At 36.1% G+C, this 15117-nt stretch overlaps 1 protein-coding gene across 1 annotated transcript in view; it reads right to left on the bottom strand.

Annotated features, from left to right (window-relative positions):
- The window catches only part of LOC144975022 (uncharacterized), a 64744-nt gene that overhangs the window by 34139 nt on the left and 15488 nt on the right, over positions 1-15117 (bottom strand). The window contains exons 2-3 of the mRNA XM_078918666.1: positions 8354-8446; positions 343-552 (exon numbers count right to left, since the gene is read on the bottom strand). Of these exons, the coding sequence (XP_078774792.1) occupies positions 343-552; positions 8354-8431 (288 nt within the window). The 5' untranslated portion in view covers positions 8432-8446. The remainder of the gene's footprint in view (positions 1-342; positions 553-8353; positions 8447-15117) is intronic.

Genomic DNA, 15117 nt, shown 5'->3' with positions numbered 1-15117 from the left:
GATGGTGGTGGTTGTATTGATGATATGGTGGTGGTGTTAATGGTAATGTGGTGGTGCAGGGTTGGGGGGGGGGGTATCCTTGGAACAATTTGACCTCACCGGAATTTGACGAAATTTGCCCATAACCCGGATTTTTTTTGCTCCAGGCCGGATTTTTTTCAGGTGAAACCGGAGTTTTGGCATCACTGCAGTATATCTTCGACATGTCTACTTCACATCAGACATCTCAATCTTAGTGAGTAAATTTATTTTGCAATTATTTTTTTCTTACACTTCCATGCATAGACACCCAATCAGAATTAACTCTCATTTATAAATCTATTAAAGCAAAAATTTGGAAACCTTATCCAAGATGATTTCTAGCCCCTGCATGCTCCTATATAAGAGACTATCAGGCTCCACTCTATCTTCACCATCAGTGGCCACTTCTGGGTAGAGATGACTTGACAACATATCATGTCTCTCCCCATTATCAGCTGCAGGAGAGATGCAAGATGAATCCTGTCTTGTCACACAAATCCCTTGTGATGGATCATTACCCTCAGCTGTATTCTGTAACAGAAAATTTTTGAAGTTGAAAGATGACAGCATGACTGATCAAACAAAACAGAAGCAGAAAGAGCCAGAGACGCTGACTTAAAATTTGGCTCACCGGAATTTCAGACACCATTCGGAGAAATTTCAATGCCGAAAGAGAAATTTCCATATTCAAGAAAAGGGAATTGGGATGGTATTTGGCATTGTGCTTACATACCATATAGTTCCAAAGAGTTACAAAATAGTGGTTATGATGATAAGGTTGTGTCGGTAGTTGTAGTAGTAGTGGTAGTTATGGTGGTTGTAGTAGTAGTGGTCTGGTAGTGATGATGTGAGGTGGTAAATATGTTGGTTGTAGTTGCAGTGGTCGTGATGATGTGGTTGTTGTAGTAGTAGTAGTAGTAGTAGTAGTAGTAGTAGTAGTAGTAGTAGTAGTAGTAGTAGTGGTAGTAGTAGTAGTAGTAGTAGTAGTAGTAGTAGTAGTAGTAGTAGTAGTAGTAGTAGTAGTAGTAGTAGTAGGTACCACAAGAGTCAATTTATAAATATTTAAAATGGACTATTTATTATATTCATAAAGCATTCTGAGAGTCTTGGAAAATACTTTTTAAATTTTGAAAATCCATTCATAAATAAGAAATTGAGAACAAATTCATTTTTCAAGAAATTAGAATTTTTTTTGCTTGCCAATTGATGCAAGAAAATGTTCAAACTTTGACGTCATGTAACTAACCACCAGAAAGATTCATCATACTTGTGAAACACATTTTTAAAGCACAGTGACTAGGTCAATAAAATATAATAAGACACAATTTTTTCCCTAAATCTACAGTTTATTGAAATTCCCCCAAAACACTCGCGAAAGTAATATTTTGGCCTCCAGCATGACGAAATAGCATATTCCATATACTATATTAGCTTAATGATCATACAAAATGACATGTAATTCACATCAACGGGTAGAGAGTACTCCAATTTTTTCAGACATTTTCTTCACATGGTCTTTGAAAAATAAAGAAGTGAACATCAGGAAACACACAATTTTGCATGTTGGCAGAAAAATAGCTATAATCAGGAGCAAAACGTATAAAAGATTAAATATTTCTCGAAATAATGCAGATAGAAGAGAAATATCACACGTTATAGGAAACAGAAGTCTTATTTCTCCAATCTTATAATTATTTCAAGTACCACTTTCCTCAAATAAAATAAACATTAGCAATGCTTTTTCAGTTTCTAACACATTGGGATGAAGCATTGTGTGTCTTTTGTCTATTTATAAACTACAAGAAGGTGGGTATTTTAAATAGCAAAAAATGTGTTCCATAAAATGTGACCAGTTGTGTCAAACAACCACCTAAAGTTGAAGACCAGAATGAAAGTAGTAGAAACATATGTTATAAGACATAAAATATTAACAATCCCTTTTCCTTTCACTCCCTAACATTGACCCGACCCGCTCCATCAATCTTCGCAGACACACACACATACACACACACACACACAAACACGCCTTATCCGCTCTCACTTACACTTAGTGGTTCTACAGCCATCAACTGCAGGACCAGTTCCTATCGTTTGACAGTCTCAATGACGCCTTGTGATTGGCCAATGTCGAAAAAGAACCGGTTCATTGACAGTCCCACGAGCCTTGTGAATGGCCAATGTCGAAAAAGAACCGGTTCGAACCGGTCCTTGCAGTTCTCATTTCCCAGGGACCGTAGAACCGGCAGTCCTAAACATGCTTGGGACCGCTCCGCACTAGTGGGGATGGTGATGTGGTGGTGGTGATTGTTATAGTAGTGGTGGTAGGATGGTCAAGTGGTGGTGGTGGTTGTAGTGGTTGTAGTAGTGGTGGTAGGATGGTGATATGGTGGTTGTTGTATTAGTGGTGGTAGGATGGTGATCTGGTGTCGGTGGTAGGGATAATGATGTGATCATTGTTATTGTAGTAGTGGTGGTGGGGATTGTGATGTGTTGGTTGGAGGATTACCTTAAGATCAGGGTTCTAACACTTGTTCCATCTTGAAATTCAAGGAGTTTTCATTGTGATTTTATTAAATTCAAGAATTAAAACACAAATTACCCTTTCCTCACTTAAGTTTCTCTGCTAGTGGGGGCAACTCAACTCCTTTACTGCTGCTTCCACAGCAGTGTAAAGGCCTCAAGTTCATTTTCCTTCAACTTAGCTGAAGATACCCAATGCATTTTATTAACATAAATTTTATGGTATTGAAATAGTCTGCTTTTGCTGTCAGCTATTTTTTTTTCTCAAGATCTGAAAAGGTGATGTCGTGATGTGGTGGTTGTAGTGGTGGTATTAGAGATGGTGATGTAGAGGTAGTGGTTTTAGTTGAGATGAAAGTGTGGCAGTTGTAGTGATGATGATGCAATGTGGTGGTTGTAATAATAGTAGTAGTGATGATAATATGCTTATGATGGTGGTGGTTATAGTGGTGATAGTAGTGATGATGATGTGGTGTTGGTAGTGGTGGTTGTGGTAGTAGTGATGATGATGTGGTGATGGTGATTGTTGAAGTGGTAGTGGTGATGATGATGTGGTGTTGGTGGTTGTAGTAGTGGTAGTAGTGGTGATGATGTGGTGGTGGTTGTAGTAATGGTGATATGACGATGATGTGGTGGTTGTAGTAGAGATAATGATGTGGTGGCGGTGGTGCTTTTATAAGAGGTGGTGATGATGGTTGTAGTAGTGGTGGTAGTGATGATGTGGTGATGGTGGTGGTGATTCTGATAGTGGTAGTAGTGATGATGATGTTGGGGTGGTTGTGGTTGTTGTAGTTGTGGTGGTAGTCATAATGATTTGATTGCGGTGATGATTGTAGTGAAATGAATCTGGTTGCGATGGTGGCTGCAGTAGTGGTAGTAGTAATTTAGATGTGGAGGTGGTGGTGGTTGTGGTGGTAGTAGTGATGATGGTTGTGGTTGTGGTTGTAGTAGTAGTAGTACAGTCCACTCCAGATAATCGCAACTTGGTTAATCGCAACTTTTGGTTAATAGCAACATTTCCCAAGAAACGGAATTCATGAAGGATTTGTACCCGAAACGTCCATAGTGTCTGTACTGTTTACGAAGCAAATTTGTTAGCGACTGTAAGTGGTTAACAATGTATCTAAATAATTGAACGCACATTGTATTCTCACGGTTATTTTCCACTGATAACTAATGCGAAATAGGGAAAAATAAAAGTGTTAAAACCGCACCGTTATGATAAATTGTGGTTCTATAGCAGGTGTCATTTATATGGGTCTTAGCTGCCTGTATGCCAATTTTCATGCTTTCATCCAAATGTGCACGGTTAGTCCAATTCCCCCCGATACAATGAATATGAAGAAAATATTTGTATTTACTCAGTTATTTCCCTTGTATAATATAGCTGTAATAGGGAAAATCTACGGCCTTAAACCGAAACGTTATGATTGATTGTCAGAGTGGTTCTATAGCAGATGTTTTTCTTATGGGTCTTGGTAACCTGTATGCAAATTTTCATGCTTTCAACCCGAATTTGCACGGTTCTAGCCTAATTCCCCCTAATATATTTAGGTCATATCAGCACCAGTAAAAATGAAGAATATGGGATAGTAAAAAGTTCTAGAATTACAATTAAAGTACATCCAAGAAAAGGGAAGACAAAGGGGAATTGGTTCAAATAGGGACCAGAAGTAAATTCCAAGAGCAAACTATCAAAGTACTTAGTTTGAAATCACCTAAATGTCTCATCCTGACGTTAAGCACAGGTCCCCACTAAGAAAACATGCAAATATTTACATATTATATACGACATGTAAACAAAACATAATACAGTGCATAACAGAGAGATGATTTACAAAGAAAAATATATCATCTCCCAAAACTAACTATACATTTTACTGTTTCCCTCTCAGCCAGGATATCCGGCCAGGGCCAGGACAAAGACAGAAAGCAAGTTGGAAAATAGATATAGGGGGATAGAAGACACAGCAATTACCTCCCTGCCCACTATGGGAGGTCAGGAACCCCACCCAGTTTAGTGGCATCACTGTGTCTGATCCTTGTTCAAAGACTAAGCATAACATTTTAGATTGGGTAATTGTAGAAAATTCAGAGTTCCAAAAAACCAACGCCACCGTCGATTATCTCCCCTTTTCGGACCACTCCCTCATTTCTTTCAATCTTGACGTTTCAAAACCATGCCAAGAAACCACCACCACATCAACCAGAAACATTAAAGGCATTAATTTGGACAATTTCAGAGGCGATTTAGAAACAAAACTTACTAAAAAATCCATTATTTCTCCAGACCAGTGGAATAGTTGTCTCATCGAAACGCTTGACAAACATACGCAATTCCAAACAAGGACCGTCACCAACCGCAAGTATGCTCCGTGGTATACGTCGGACGTTAAAGAAGCTAAAACGAAGTGTCGGAGAGCAGAAAGACTGCTGAAAACATCAGGCCTTACGATTCATCGTGAAATATTCAAAAACGCATTTCATGCCTGGAAGACAACAATAAAAAAGGCAAAGACCACGTATTTTCTTTCAAAATTCGAAACTTCTAAATCTTGTAAACAATTATTTAACATCTGCAATGATCTACTTGGATGTGAAAGATGCACTTCATTACCATCTACAACAAATCAAAGAGACTTGCTAAACACATTTGTCAACTTTTTTAAAGACAAAATCCATAACATTCGTTCAGTACTAGATCGGCATGAACCATTTATAGATACAAATACATTCTGTGGTACCCCTTTAGACAAGTTCCAACCAGTTTCACCTAGTTTCATAAACGAGTTGATAAAAAAAGCCCCCATTAAATCCTGCGACCTTGATCCCCTACCAGCACAGCTTTTGGCCAGCTCCATCGATACATTATTACCATCCAGTACATCAATCATAAATACATCCATACTGACTGGCGAAGTTCCATCGTGCTTTAAAAGTGCCTTCGTCAAACCACTTCTGAAGAAACCATCACTGGACCACAATATATTAAACAATTATCGTCCTGTATCAAATTTACCTTTTTTGTCAAAACTTTTGGAGAAGGTAGTTCTTACACAATTAACATCTCATCTTAAGAACAACAGTTTGGAACAACCCTTTCAGTCAGCCTACAAACATCAACATAGTACTGAAACGGCGCTTCTTAAAATCTTTAATGACTTGATGTAATGCTGATGCTAACAATATCAATGTATTATGCCTTTTAGATCTTTCAGCTGCCTTTGACACCATTGACCATGACATTTTGTTAAGAAGACTAGAAAATACGTTCGGCATAAAAGGAATTGCCCTTAAATGGTTTACATCATATTTACAGGATCGATGGCAGACTGTCGTGGTGAATGGTGTTCAGTCAGAACAAGTTTTACTAAATTTTGGAGTGCCACAAGGCTCTGTTCTTGGCCCTGTCCTTTTTACTGTATATATGCAGCCCCTTTCTAGTGTGATATCCAGATTCAATCTGAGTTATCATTTTTATGCAGATGATACGCAAATATATGATTCAGCACCTCTTAGTAATTTACAGTTCTTAATACAACGAATTACGAGCTGTTTTAATGAGATTAAATCTTGGATGTACCACAATAAGTTAAAATTAAATGATAGTAAAACTGAGATTTTAATGTGTGGAAGGCCGAGTATCCTTAAACAGGCAAATAAATCACCTATTACTCTCGGAAATAGCACAATAGAATTTTCAAATAAAGCAAAAAACCTAGGCGTCATCATTGATAAAGATCTTTCCATGACAAGCCATGTGAATAACACCATACAATCTATGTACATAGAAATGAAAAAAATAAGCAAAATTCGTAATTTAATACCGAAGCATATAACAGAACTTTTAATTAATTCCCTGGTTTTATCTAAATTGGACTATTGTAACTCCCTTTGGGCGAATTTAGCTAAAGACAAAATTAGCAAACTTCAGGTTGCTCAAAATAACGCAGCCAGGCTCATTGTACGCAATAACAAAAAATACCCGTCAGCAACTCTTCTTCTCCGTGAGTTACATTGGCTTCCTGTGGAAAAAAGAGTTGCCTATAAGATTTGTACTGTTGTCTACAAATCCCTGAGCACGAACAGTCCCTCCTATATTAAAGACCTTCTAAACATATATGTCCCCAATAGAAACTTGAGGTCAAGCAATGACCAATCAATCCTTGTCAAACCTAAGCCATTGCGTAAAATAGGTGAACAGTCTTTTCAATTTTTGGCCCCCCATTTTTGGAACTCTCTCCCATCACACGTGAGATGCTCGGATTCGTTGACAACGTTCAAATCTCGCTTAAAGTTTTATCTTTTTACGTCATAATGTTGCAATATTATTTTCATATTTTGTTGTTGTTAAATTGAATTCGTATCACGTTTCCTTCACACTTGTCTCACTGTAATATGTTTTGTTTTATATCACTGTAAAGCGCTTAGAGCCTGTGACAACGGGGTAAAGCGCTATATAAATGCCATTTATTATTATTATTAACAGCTATCCAGTTTCTTGAGTTGAAACATTGACAGTTGCTGTGCTTGAGAATGGTTGGACAACACAACATTTTGTGTATTTTGGGGGTTCCAATCACGGGACTGATGGGTGTGTTTCTCATTCTCCCTGTTCTCAAGGTGTGACTGACTCATCTCCATTTCCTCCTCTTTTGAGATTTTCCTAAATTCAACCTTGCATTGGGAATCTGATTTTGCCCTTTATTTTCAAAATCCTGCATGGGCATTTGTTCATGAAGGTCTGAATTTTATGAATAAAGGTAATTGTGACCCTTGAATTTTCAGATCCATAGACAAAAGCGCAGATTTCACGTTGTAACCAAATATTTTGAGATTGTTTAGCGGCATTAAAGATAGCTGTTGCATTCTATATGGGCAACAAGATGGCAAAAGACTGCTGGGCTTTCCTCATCTTCTTCCAGACCTCCACTTTAAGTAACTTTTAATTGCCTAAGTATGTGAAGTCATTTACATCTTGAACTGGAGATCCTGATACACAGTTCAAGATGTAAATGACTTCACATTGGGAGTTTGATGTTAGTTGTTACATTACTTGCATCATCTTTAGTTTTTTTTTTTTCAATATTTATTTTGAGACAAACCTTTTTGCCTGTTTGTTTTTTTGTTTTGTGTTTATAGGTACTACAGTGCTTGCGACACATTTAGGTCATTTAGCACCACTAAAAATGAAAAAAATTGGATAATAAATTTACAGATTTATACTTGAAAACATACGAGAAAAAGTAAGACAAAGGGTTATGGTTCAAATAGGGAACAGGTGAATATTCCAAGAGCACACTATCAGTGTACTTAATTTGAGATCACCTAAAAGTAAAAGTCTCATCCAGACACAAGCACAGGTCCCCACTAAGAGTAAGAGGAATACACTCAAATGTTTACAAACCATTGTATATTTTTTTAAAATAATTATAATAAATGACAACAGTACATGACAGAGAGATGATTTACAAGGAAAAAAATGTCATCTCCCAAAACTATAATTATACATTTGACTGTTTCCCTTCCAGTCAAGGACTACAGCCAGAGCTAGGACAAGACTAAGTTAGTTAATCTCATTCCAAGACAAAGACAGAAAGCAACTCAGACAACAGATGGGAAAGAAGACACAGCGTGACCTGCCCACCATGGGAGGATTTCTGGCTGTTTCTGTCAAGCAGTCCATTTTAAGTTGCATGGCTTGAATGCAATGACTAAGCTGATGTCAAAAATCATTCAACTTTACAATTTAACAGAACAAATTTGTCAAAAATTGGTTAGTACCTATTTTTCAAACAAAAATAATACTTACTATAAGATTCCAAATGAAAAGAATCAAGAGACACAATCTTGAGACTGATTTCCTGTTGTAAACCTGTAATGATGTCATTGTGACAATGGATTTCTGTGGATGCAAATCACAAAGATAATTAAGACTTAATGCCTAACTATAGAGAGTATGCCGTAAAGACTAAGGGAGTTAATTTTTGACATTTTACATGGTTTAGTCCCTTGATTGGCGACCAATCATTTCAACACAATGGACACTGTATCGAAGAAACGCTACAAAGAAAAAATTGAAGAGATTGATCCATACGACATAAAATCTGAAAACTGGACAAAGACTTATCAAGACTTATCCTCCAATCACGTACCATCATATCTCTATCTATCTATCTATCGCTATCTATATATTATTATTATTATTATTATTATTATTATTATTATTATTATTATTATTATTATATTATTATTATTATTATTATTGTTGTTCTTCTTCTTATTATTATTATTACTATTGTTGTTATTATTATTAATATTTATGTGACCCTCCGCTCAAAACAGGGGGGGGGGGGGGAGAGAGAGAGAGAGAAGAGAAGAGAGAGAGAGAGAGAGAGAGAGAGAGAGAGAGAGAGAGAGAGAGAGAGAGAGAGAGAGAGCGCTTGTATATGCATTGTAGAGGATGGGAGCTAAATAGAGTAAAGATATAAATATGAGGGAGACAAAGATAGGCGAGACTGGAAGATAAAAAAAGGGGGAAAAGGAGGGAGGGGGTGGAGCAAAGAATAGGTAGGGATAGCATAAGAAAGCCCTTCGCTTCAAAAGAAGTCAAAGTCAATCAATGGGAAACATATTGGCCAATGAGATTGCAATTTTAAAAATGGGACTGGTCAAATCATTTGTTGCATTGTTTCCATGATGTTTCAGATGACAGATAAGTAATGACTTACATGAAATCATATAATTGAATCTTCTTGTTTGAGCTGCAACCTCAAGCTATTTAGGACATGTCACTAGTTAGCACAACCCCTTGTGGTCAATTGTCAGCTATCAAACTCTCCTCCCCTTTTTCTTTGGGTTCACCCACATTGTGTATTGTCTCAAAAGACCCCACCCTCCTTCCATTTTACAATGAATACACAATAAAACGAACCTCTCTCTCTTTCTAAAATATATCTCTCTCCATCCATCTCTCTCGCTCTCTGTTTGTCACTGACTCTCTCTCTCTCTCTAATGTAAACAACACGATAGAAAGTTGTGCTCTTAGTTCAAGGGAAGTAACCGTGGATGGTAAATGTGTGACGTCATCGGCATACTCTCTATACTGAACAGCAAAATAACTGCACCACTTTTGACATCAGTCTATCTCACGTAAGATAAGTCTGTTTTCAATAAATGAAAGTTTGTTCAATCTTTAACAAACTGATGTGTGACATTATAGAAATGGATCATATTAACATATGGAAATTTTTTTAACAAAAATGTACATGCATAGAATGCTTAAAGTACACACAATTGCAGAATTTTAAATATCAAGTGTGTCCATCCCTGGCACATGTCTGCGTCTGACTTGTCTTCTCAGTGATTGAATGTAATGTTGGATGTGTTGCAGGGTGATATTGTTCCCTTCCTTTATCACTGCTATATGAGTATTATGATCTGGGCATTTCTTTCCTTGACCTTGCAACAAGAGACATGACTTACATGACTTATGCCTCTCGGCTCCTGGCGGAGCATAGGGCCTCAACAGCACTCTACCATCTTCTTCTGTCCATGGCACAGACCTTTGCCTCACTCCAGGTAAGATTGGAGATGCACAAATCTTGGTGAAGGCTTCTCCTCCAAGTCTGTTTTGGACGACCTCATTTCCTCTTGCCCTGTAGAGAGCCTGCTTGGTTATACTAGAGGGCTCTTTTCGCAGAGTTTATGGCCAACCCATCGCCACTTTCTGTGCCTGACCTGGACATCCATTTGCTCTTGGTTTGTTCTTGTCCAAATGTCAGCATTTGGTACTTTGACAACCCATTTCAACCTGAGTATTTGTCGAAGACAGCAATTGACAAAAGTTTGTATTTTGGCTGATGTGGTCAGGTTTGTTCGCCAAGTCTCTGACCCATAGAGCAGGACTGCTTTACCATTAGTGTTAAATATTTTAAGCTTGGCGTTTGTGGATATGCTGAACGCTTTTCATATTGGTCTCTTGATTCTAGCGATGCTGTCTTCATCAGTTCCACCCGATTGACTGATTTTGCTGCCAAGGTATGTAAATTCCTTGACATCTTCTATTGCTGTGCCAGAGATGGTGATTTGTGATTCTTGTTAAGCAGTTAAGCGCAGTAGTTTTGTCTTCTCTTCACTAATCTTGAGACCAACTTGCTGAGCTGTCTGCTCATTTAAAAAGTCCCGACAAAAGACTGTCACGTGGGTCTGGCAAAGCCATGGTGGAATACTGTTAATTACTCATGATGTCTCATTCTTGTTACTGTCAACTTCCAACCAACCTCAACCATTTGAAAAGATTTATACTTTTCCAATATTCATGCTCATTTTCTAGATCACGTATTCTTGATTGTAATGCATTTTTGTGGGTTGGCATTTTATATTCAACCATCACTATATGAAATGTTAAATGGACTCTCGTCCGAACACAGGAAAAGAGTTCCATTGGAGGTTGCACCATTTGTGGTGACGCAGTGTTTATTCAAAAATAAGATGTTGGTGATGCTGGGTCAAAACATAGCCGACTTATATGGCTTTCTGTAGTGGTGGTGGTTATAGCAACAGTGGTAGTGATGATGATGTGGTGGTGGTAATTGTAGTAGTAGTGGTAGTGATGATGCTGTGGTGCAGTGGTAGTTGTAGTTATCGTGGTAGTTATAGTTATGCAATGTGATGGTGGTGGCAGTTAAAGTTGTAGTGTTAGTGATGATGTGGTGGCGGTGGTTATTGTAGTACTGGTAGTGATGATGATGAGGTGGTGGTGGTGGTTGTAGCAGTTGTGGTGGTAGCGATGATGATGTGGTAATGGTGGTTGTAGTAGTAGTGGTAGTGATGATGTGATCAGTGGTTTTGGCAGTGATAACAATAATAATAATAATAATAATAATAATAATAATAATAATAATAATAATAATAAATGGCATTTATATCACACATTTTTATCACTGTGTGATGCTCAATGCACGTTTCAAATAAATATACAAAAGTTACATATATAAAATGTATACCACAATGATATCAATAGCAGCAGTGTACATTGGACAAGACTAGCAATGGTCAAAATGAATATTGAGTTGTTGATCTGTATTGTTTTGGTCAATGACAGATGATGGTATCGATGCAGTGTTGTTTGCATCCATCACCGCAATTTTTACGTTCTTTAAAATTGTTATTTCTATCACAGTAGGGCAAACTAATACTAATAAGAGCAAAGGTTTAAAGTCCGAAAATTGATAAAAACAACTCAAGTAGGACAAGTAGTGTAAACATTGATTCCCTTTTTGTAGAATAAAATCCGTTGTGTGCAATTTTTTCATAAATATTAAAATTGTCTGGGTCCTATAAAACACCAAAGTATCACAAGTTGATTGATGTGGTGGTGGTTGTAGTAGTAGTGGTGGTAATAATGATGTGGTGATGGTGGTTATAGTAGTAATGATAATGATAATGATGTCAGGCCTGTAAATAGGAGGTGAAAAAATTGTTGGAACTTTTTGAACATGCGAAAATAGACCAACAGGACAAAAATATGGATTAATTAATAAACACACCACACACGTCAATTGACTAGTCAAATCATGTCACTTTCCCCAACTCATTAATAATACGATAAGCAGGTCCATAATTTATGGTACCAAAACAAAAATCCCAATTACTTGAGAGAGTTACACACATTTCTGGTCCCAGGTCTGAGTTAGTTGTAATATTAAAGGAAGAGAACAATTCCTACCCAAATAGTTTTAAAGTAGATATCATATGAAGGTCGATGATGTCAAAGGCTGCCGAAATATCTAGTAATAACAACAGTAGTAGTAGTAGTAATAATAATAATAATAATAATAATAATAATAATAATAATAATAATAATAATAATAATAATAATAATAATGATAATAATAATAATAATAATAATTATGATAATAATAATAATAATAATAATAATAATAATAATAATAATAATAATAATAATAATAATAATAATAATAATAATAATAATAATAATAATAATAATAATAATAATAATACTATAGTCAGATTTTTAATAAGTGGCGCATGTTTTTCTTATTATTATCAGCTGTCCCTCAATGCACAGCTGCAAAAGTTTGTATGAATCTCTGAATCAATTTGTCTTAATCAAAAAATATTTTTTCATTAATTGTAAAACAATAAGAAAGGATTTCGCTTATAACAGCTATATTAAAATCGATAACAGGTAAGGATTGTAACTCATAGATGATTTACAGTGTCATAATTATGAATTTTCCGCATATCCATTTTGAAGGAATTCGTTAAAATGGAAAGTTCGGTTCATTGAAACTTAAAAGATATACATACAGTATCTGAATGTGAAGGAACGAATGGCAATCCTTAACTATCAGACATCTACATTTTATACCTATCAATAAACATTACCGATGAATACAAATGAAAGTGAACATTATGAACTTCCAACATTATTTTGAATAGTTACTCTCTCTCTCTCTAATCAAACTGATTGATAAAAAATGGTGCAACTCAATCAACCTTTGCTTATATTTATAATATAAATTGACCACACAGTTTGTTTCATTATATGTGGCAAATCAAGAGTTTTTATGTCTAATATTGGATTAGTCTATGGATCCGAATGTATTTTAATGTAATATATCACTATTATTCCACCCCTCTCTCTAAATAGTAATGCGTAATGATATCATGTTTACATAAATAATTTGTGAGGTCAGATTATCAAACATTAAATTTAATTAAAATTAGATTTTTGAAAAAAGAACTATCATTTAAAGAGTTTAGAAAATGTCCTTTACCCATAGATGACGAAATTTGAATCGATTGAGGATTGAATAAAAGATTTCTTACACTCTTGCGTTTTGGAATTCGAACTTTGTTACCAATGCGCACTCGCAAGCTCATGCAGCGTGCAGCGGTTTGGAAACACATCGGAAATTCCAAAAAGCAAGAGTGTAAGTGTAAGAATCATATATTATTTCCCCTCTCTCATTGGAAAACCCTATCATTTTAGTAAATACATAATAGTTAAATTATGCTTTTTTATTCAACAATTGCAAAACATTTGCGCACATTTTATTGGTGTGAAATTAGATGTAAAAGACAGCTGATTGGCAATTAAAAATAATCTTTTGGTGTGCATGAATACAAATCCAACGTTTTCATTTTGGGTTAAATTGTCATTCAAGTGGAAGGAGAAAGATACAAATTATGGTGAATAGAAGTACTAATATAATACCATACCATTTGGTTACAAAATGTCTAATAATTTTACTTGGAGGAGTGGAATAAATGTATTCTTTTATTTCTTTGTATTTATTAAACTCATTATATTTTTATTGTGCAATAACATATATATATACTCGCAAGCTCACTGTGTTATTGGGCACAATAAAAATAACTCGTTTAATAATACAAAGAGATGAAAGAATCGAAAACATAATATTATCGTAGGTGCCATAATATTTATCATTTAATCATGATTTTAAAAAATACTTTGTGTTTCTCTAGCATTTTAAAAATGTTTTCTAGCACCCTTTTTGACACAAAATGAGATGGCGTTATATTCTGTTTAAAGTCCTGCAATCACTAATTGTGAGAAGAATATCAATGTCCCAGGGATTTGAACAAACAATCCTCCCATTTTCCTATTGTAGTCACACAAAAAAACAAAAAAACCCAAAAACGTTTATGCTACATATTCACTAAACATGTAGCCTGTGAGGCACTGTTATATTTTTTGACAAATACACGCTGTAAATGTCCCGGTGTTCATTTTACACCTGAGTACTGTAAGAGAGGGGGTCCCGATAGCTCAGTTGGTAGAGCACTCGCTTCACACGCATAGGGACCAAGATCGATCCCATGTGTAGTAGAAATTTTTTACTGACCCCCCACCAGTGAATGGGTCGCTGAGTCAGTTAGATTTGGCAGAAAGTACTTTGCGATAGACTAGCATCCTATCCAAAGGATAGCAAGTAATTGCTATTATCCAATTCACGCTATAGAATTCGCAATAAACTCCGGCTACAGTTCTGAAGGACTTTTCTTTACTGTAAGAGAATGTGAATGTGAGTAAAAGGCCTTTCCCAAGGACTCAATTTACACTGCCAGAAGTGGGATTTGAACCTACGACCTTCGTATTGTAAGGCGAAACGTATATCATTTCACTACGAAGCTGCATTTATTAAAAGATTAAATTTTATTCATTTGATTATTTCAGTGCCACGGAAGAACACTGTCAGTGACTCAAGTGATGGCAGTGTGGAATGGAAAGGTCGCTTTGTGCCCCGGACTACTCAAAAATGTTGCTCATTGTTCTGTTTTTCAACTTGATTTCCTGATCACCATCCTCGCTGTCCGTGTGTTCTTCATTTTGTGTTCACAAACTGACAATGGAAAATCAAGTTGAAAAACAGAAAAATGAGCAAATTTTTAACTTAATGTGAAATAAAGCTAGAGTTTAGTCTGCTATGGATAGACTGAGCGAAGAACCGATGTTTACAACATACTTTTGTGCCAATATTAAAAATAATGGTCAATCAATGTGGTTGCCGTAACAATAGCAGG

This window comes from Berghia stephanieae, chromosome 6 (genome assembly GCF_034508935.2).
Source record: "Berghia stephanieae isolate SIO BIC M18660-M18661 chromosome 6, UCSD_Bste_1.3, whole genome shotgun sequence".
In the NCBI taxonomy this organism is placed as follows: domain Eukaryota; kingdom Metazoa; phylum Mollusca; class Gastropoda; order Nudibranchia; family Aeolidiidae; genus Berghia; species Berghia stephanieae.
This window is presented reverse-complemented; position numbering and strand designations above follow the sequence as displayed.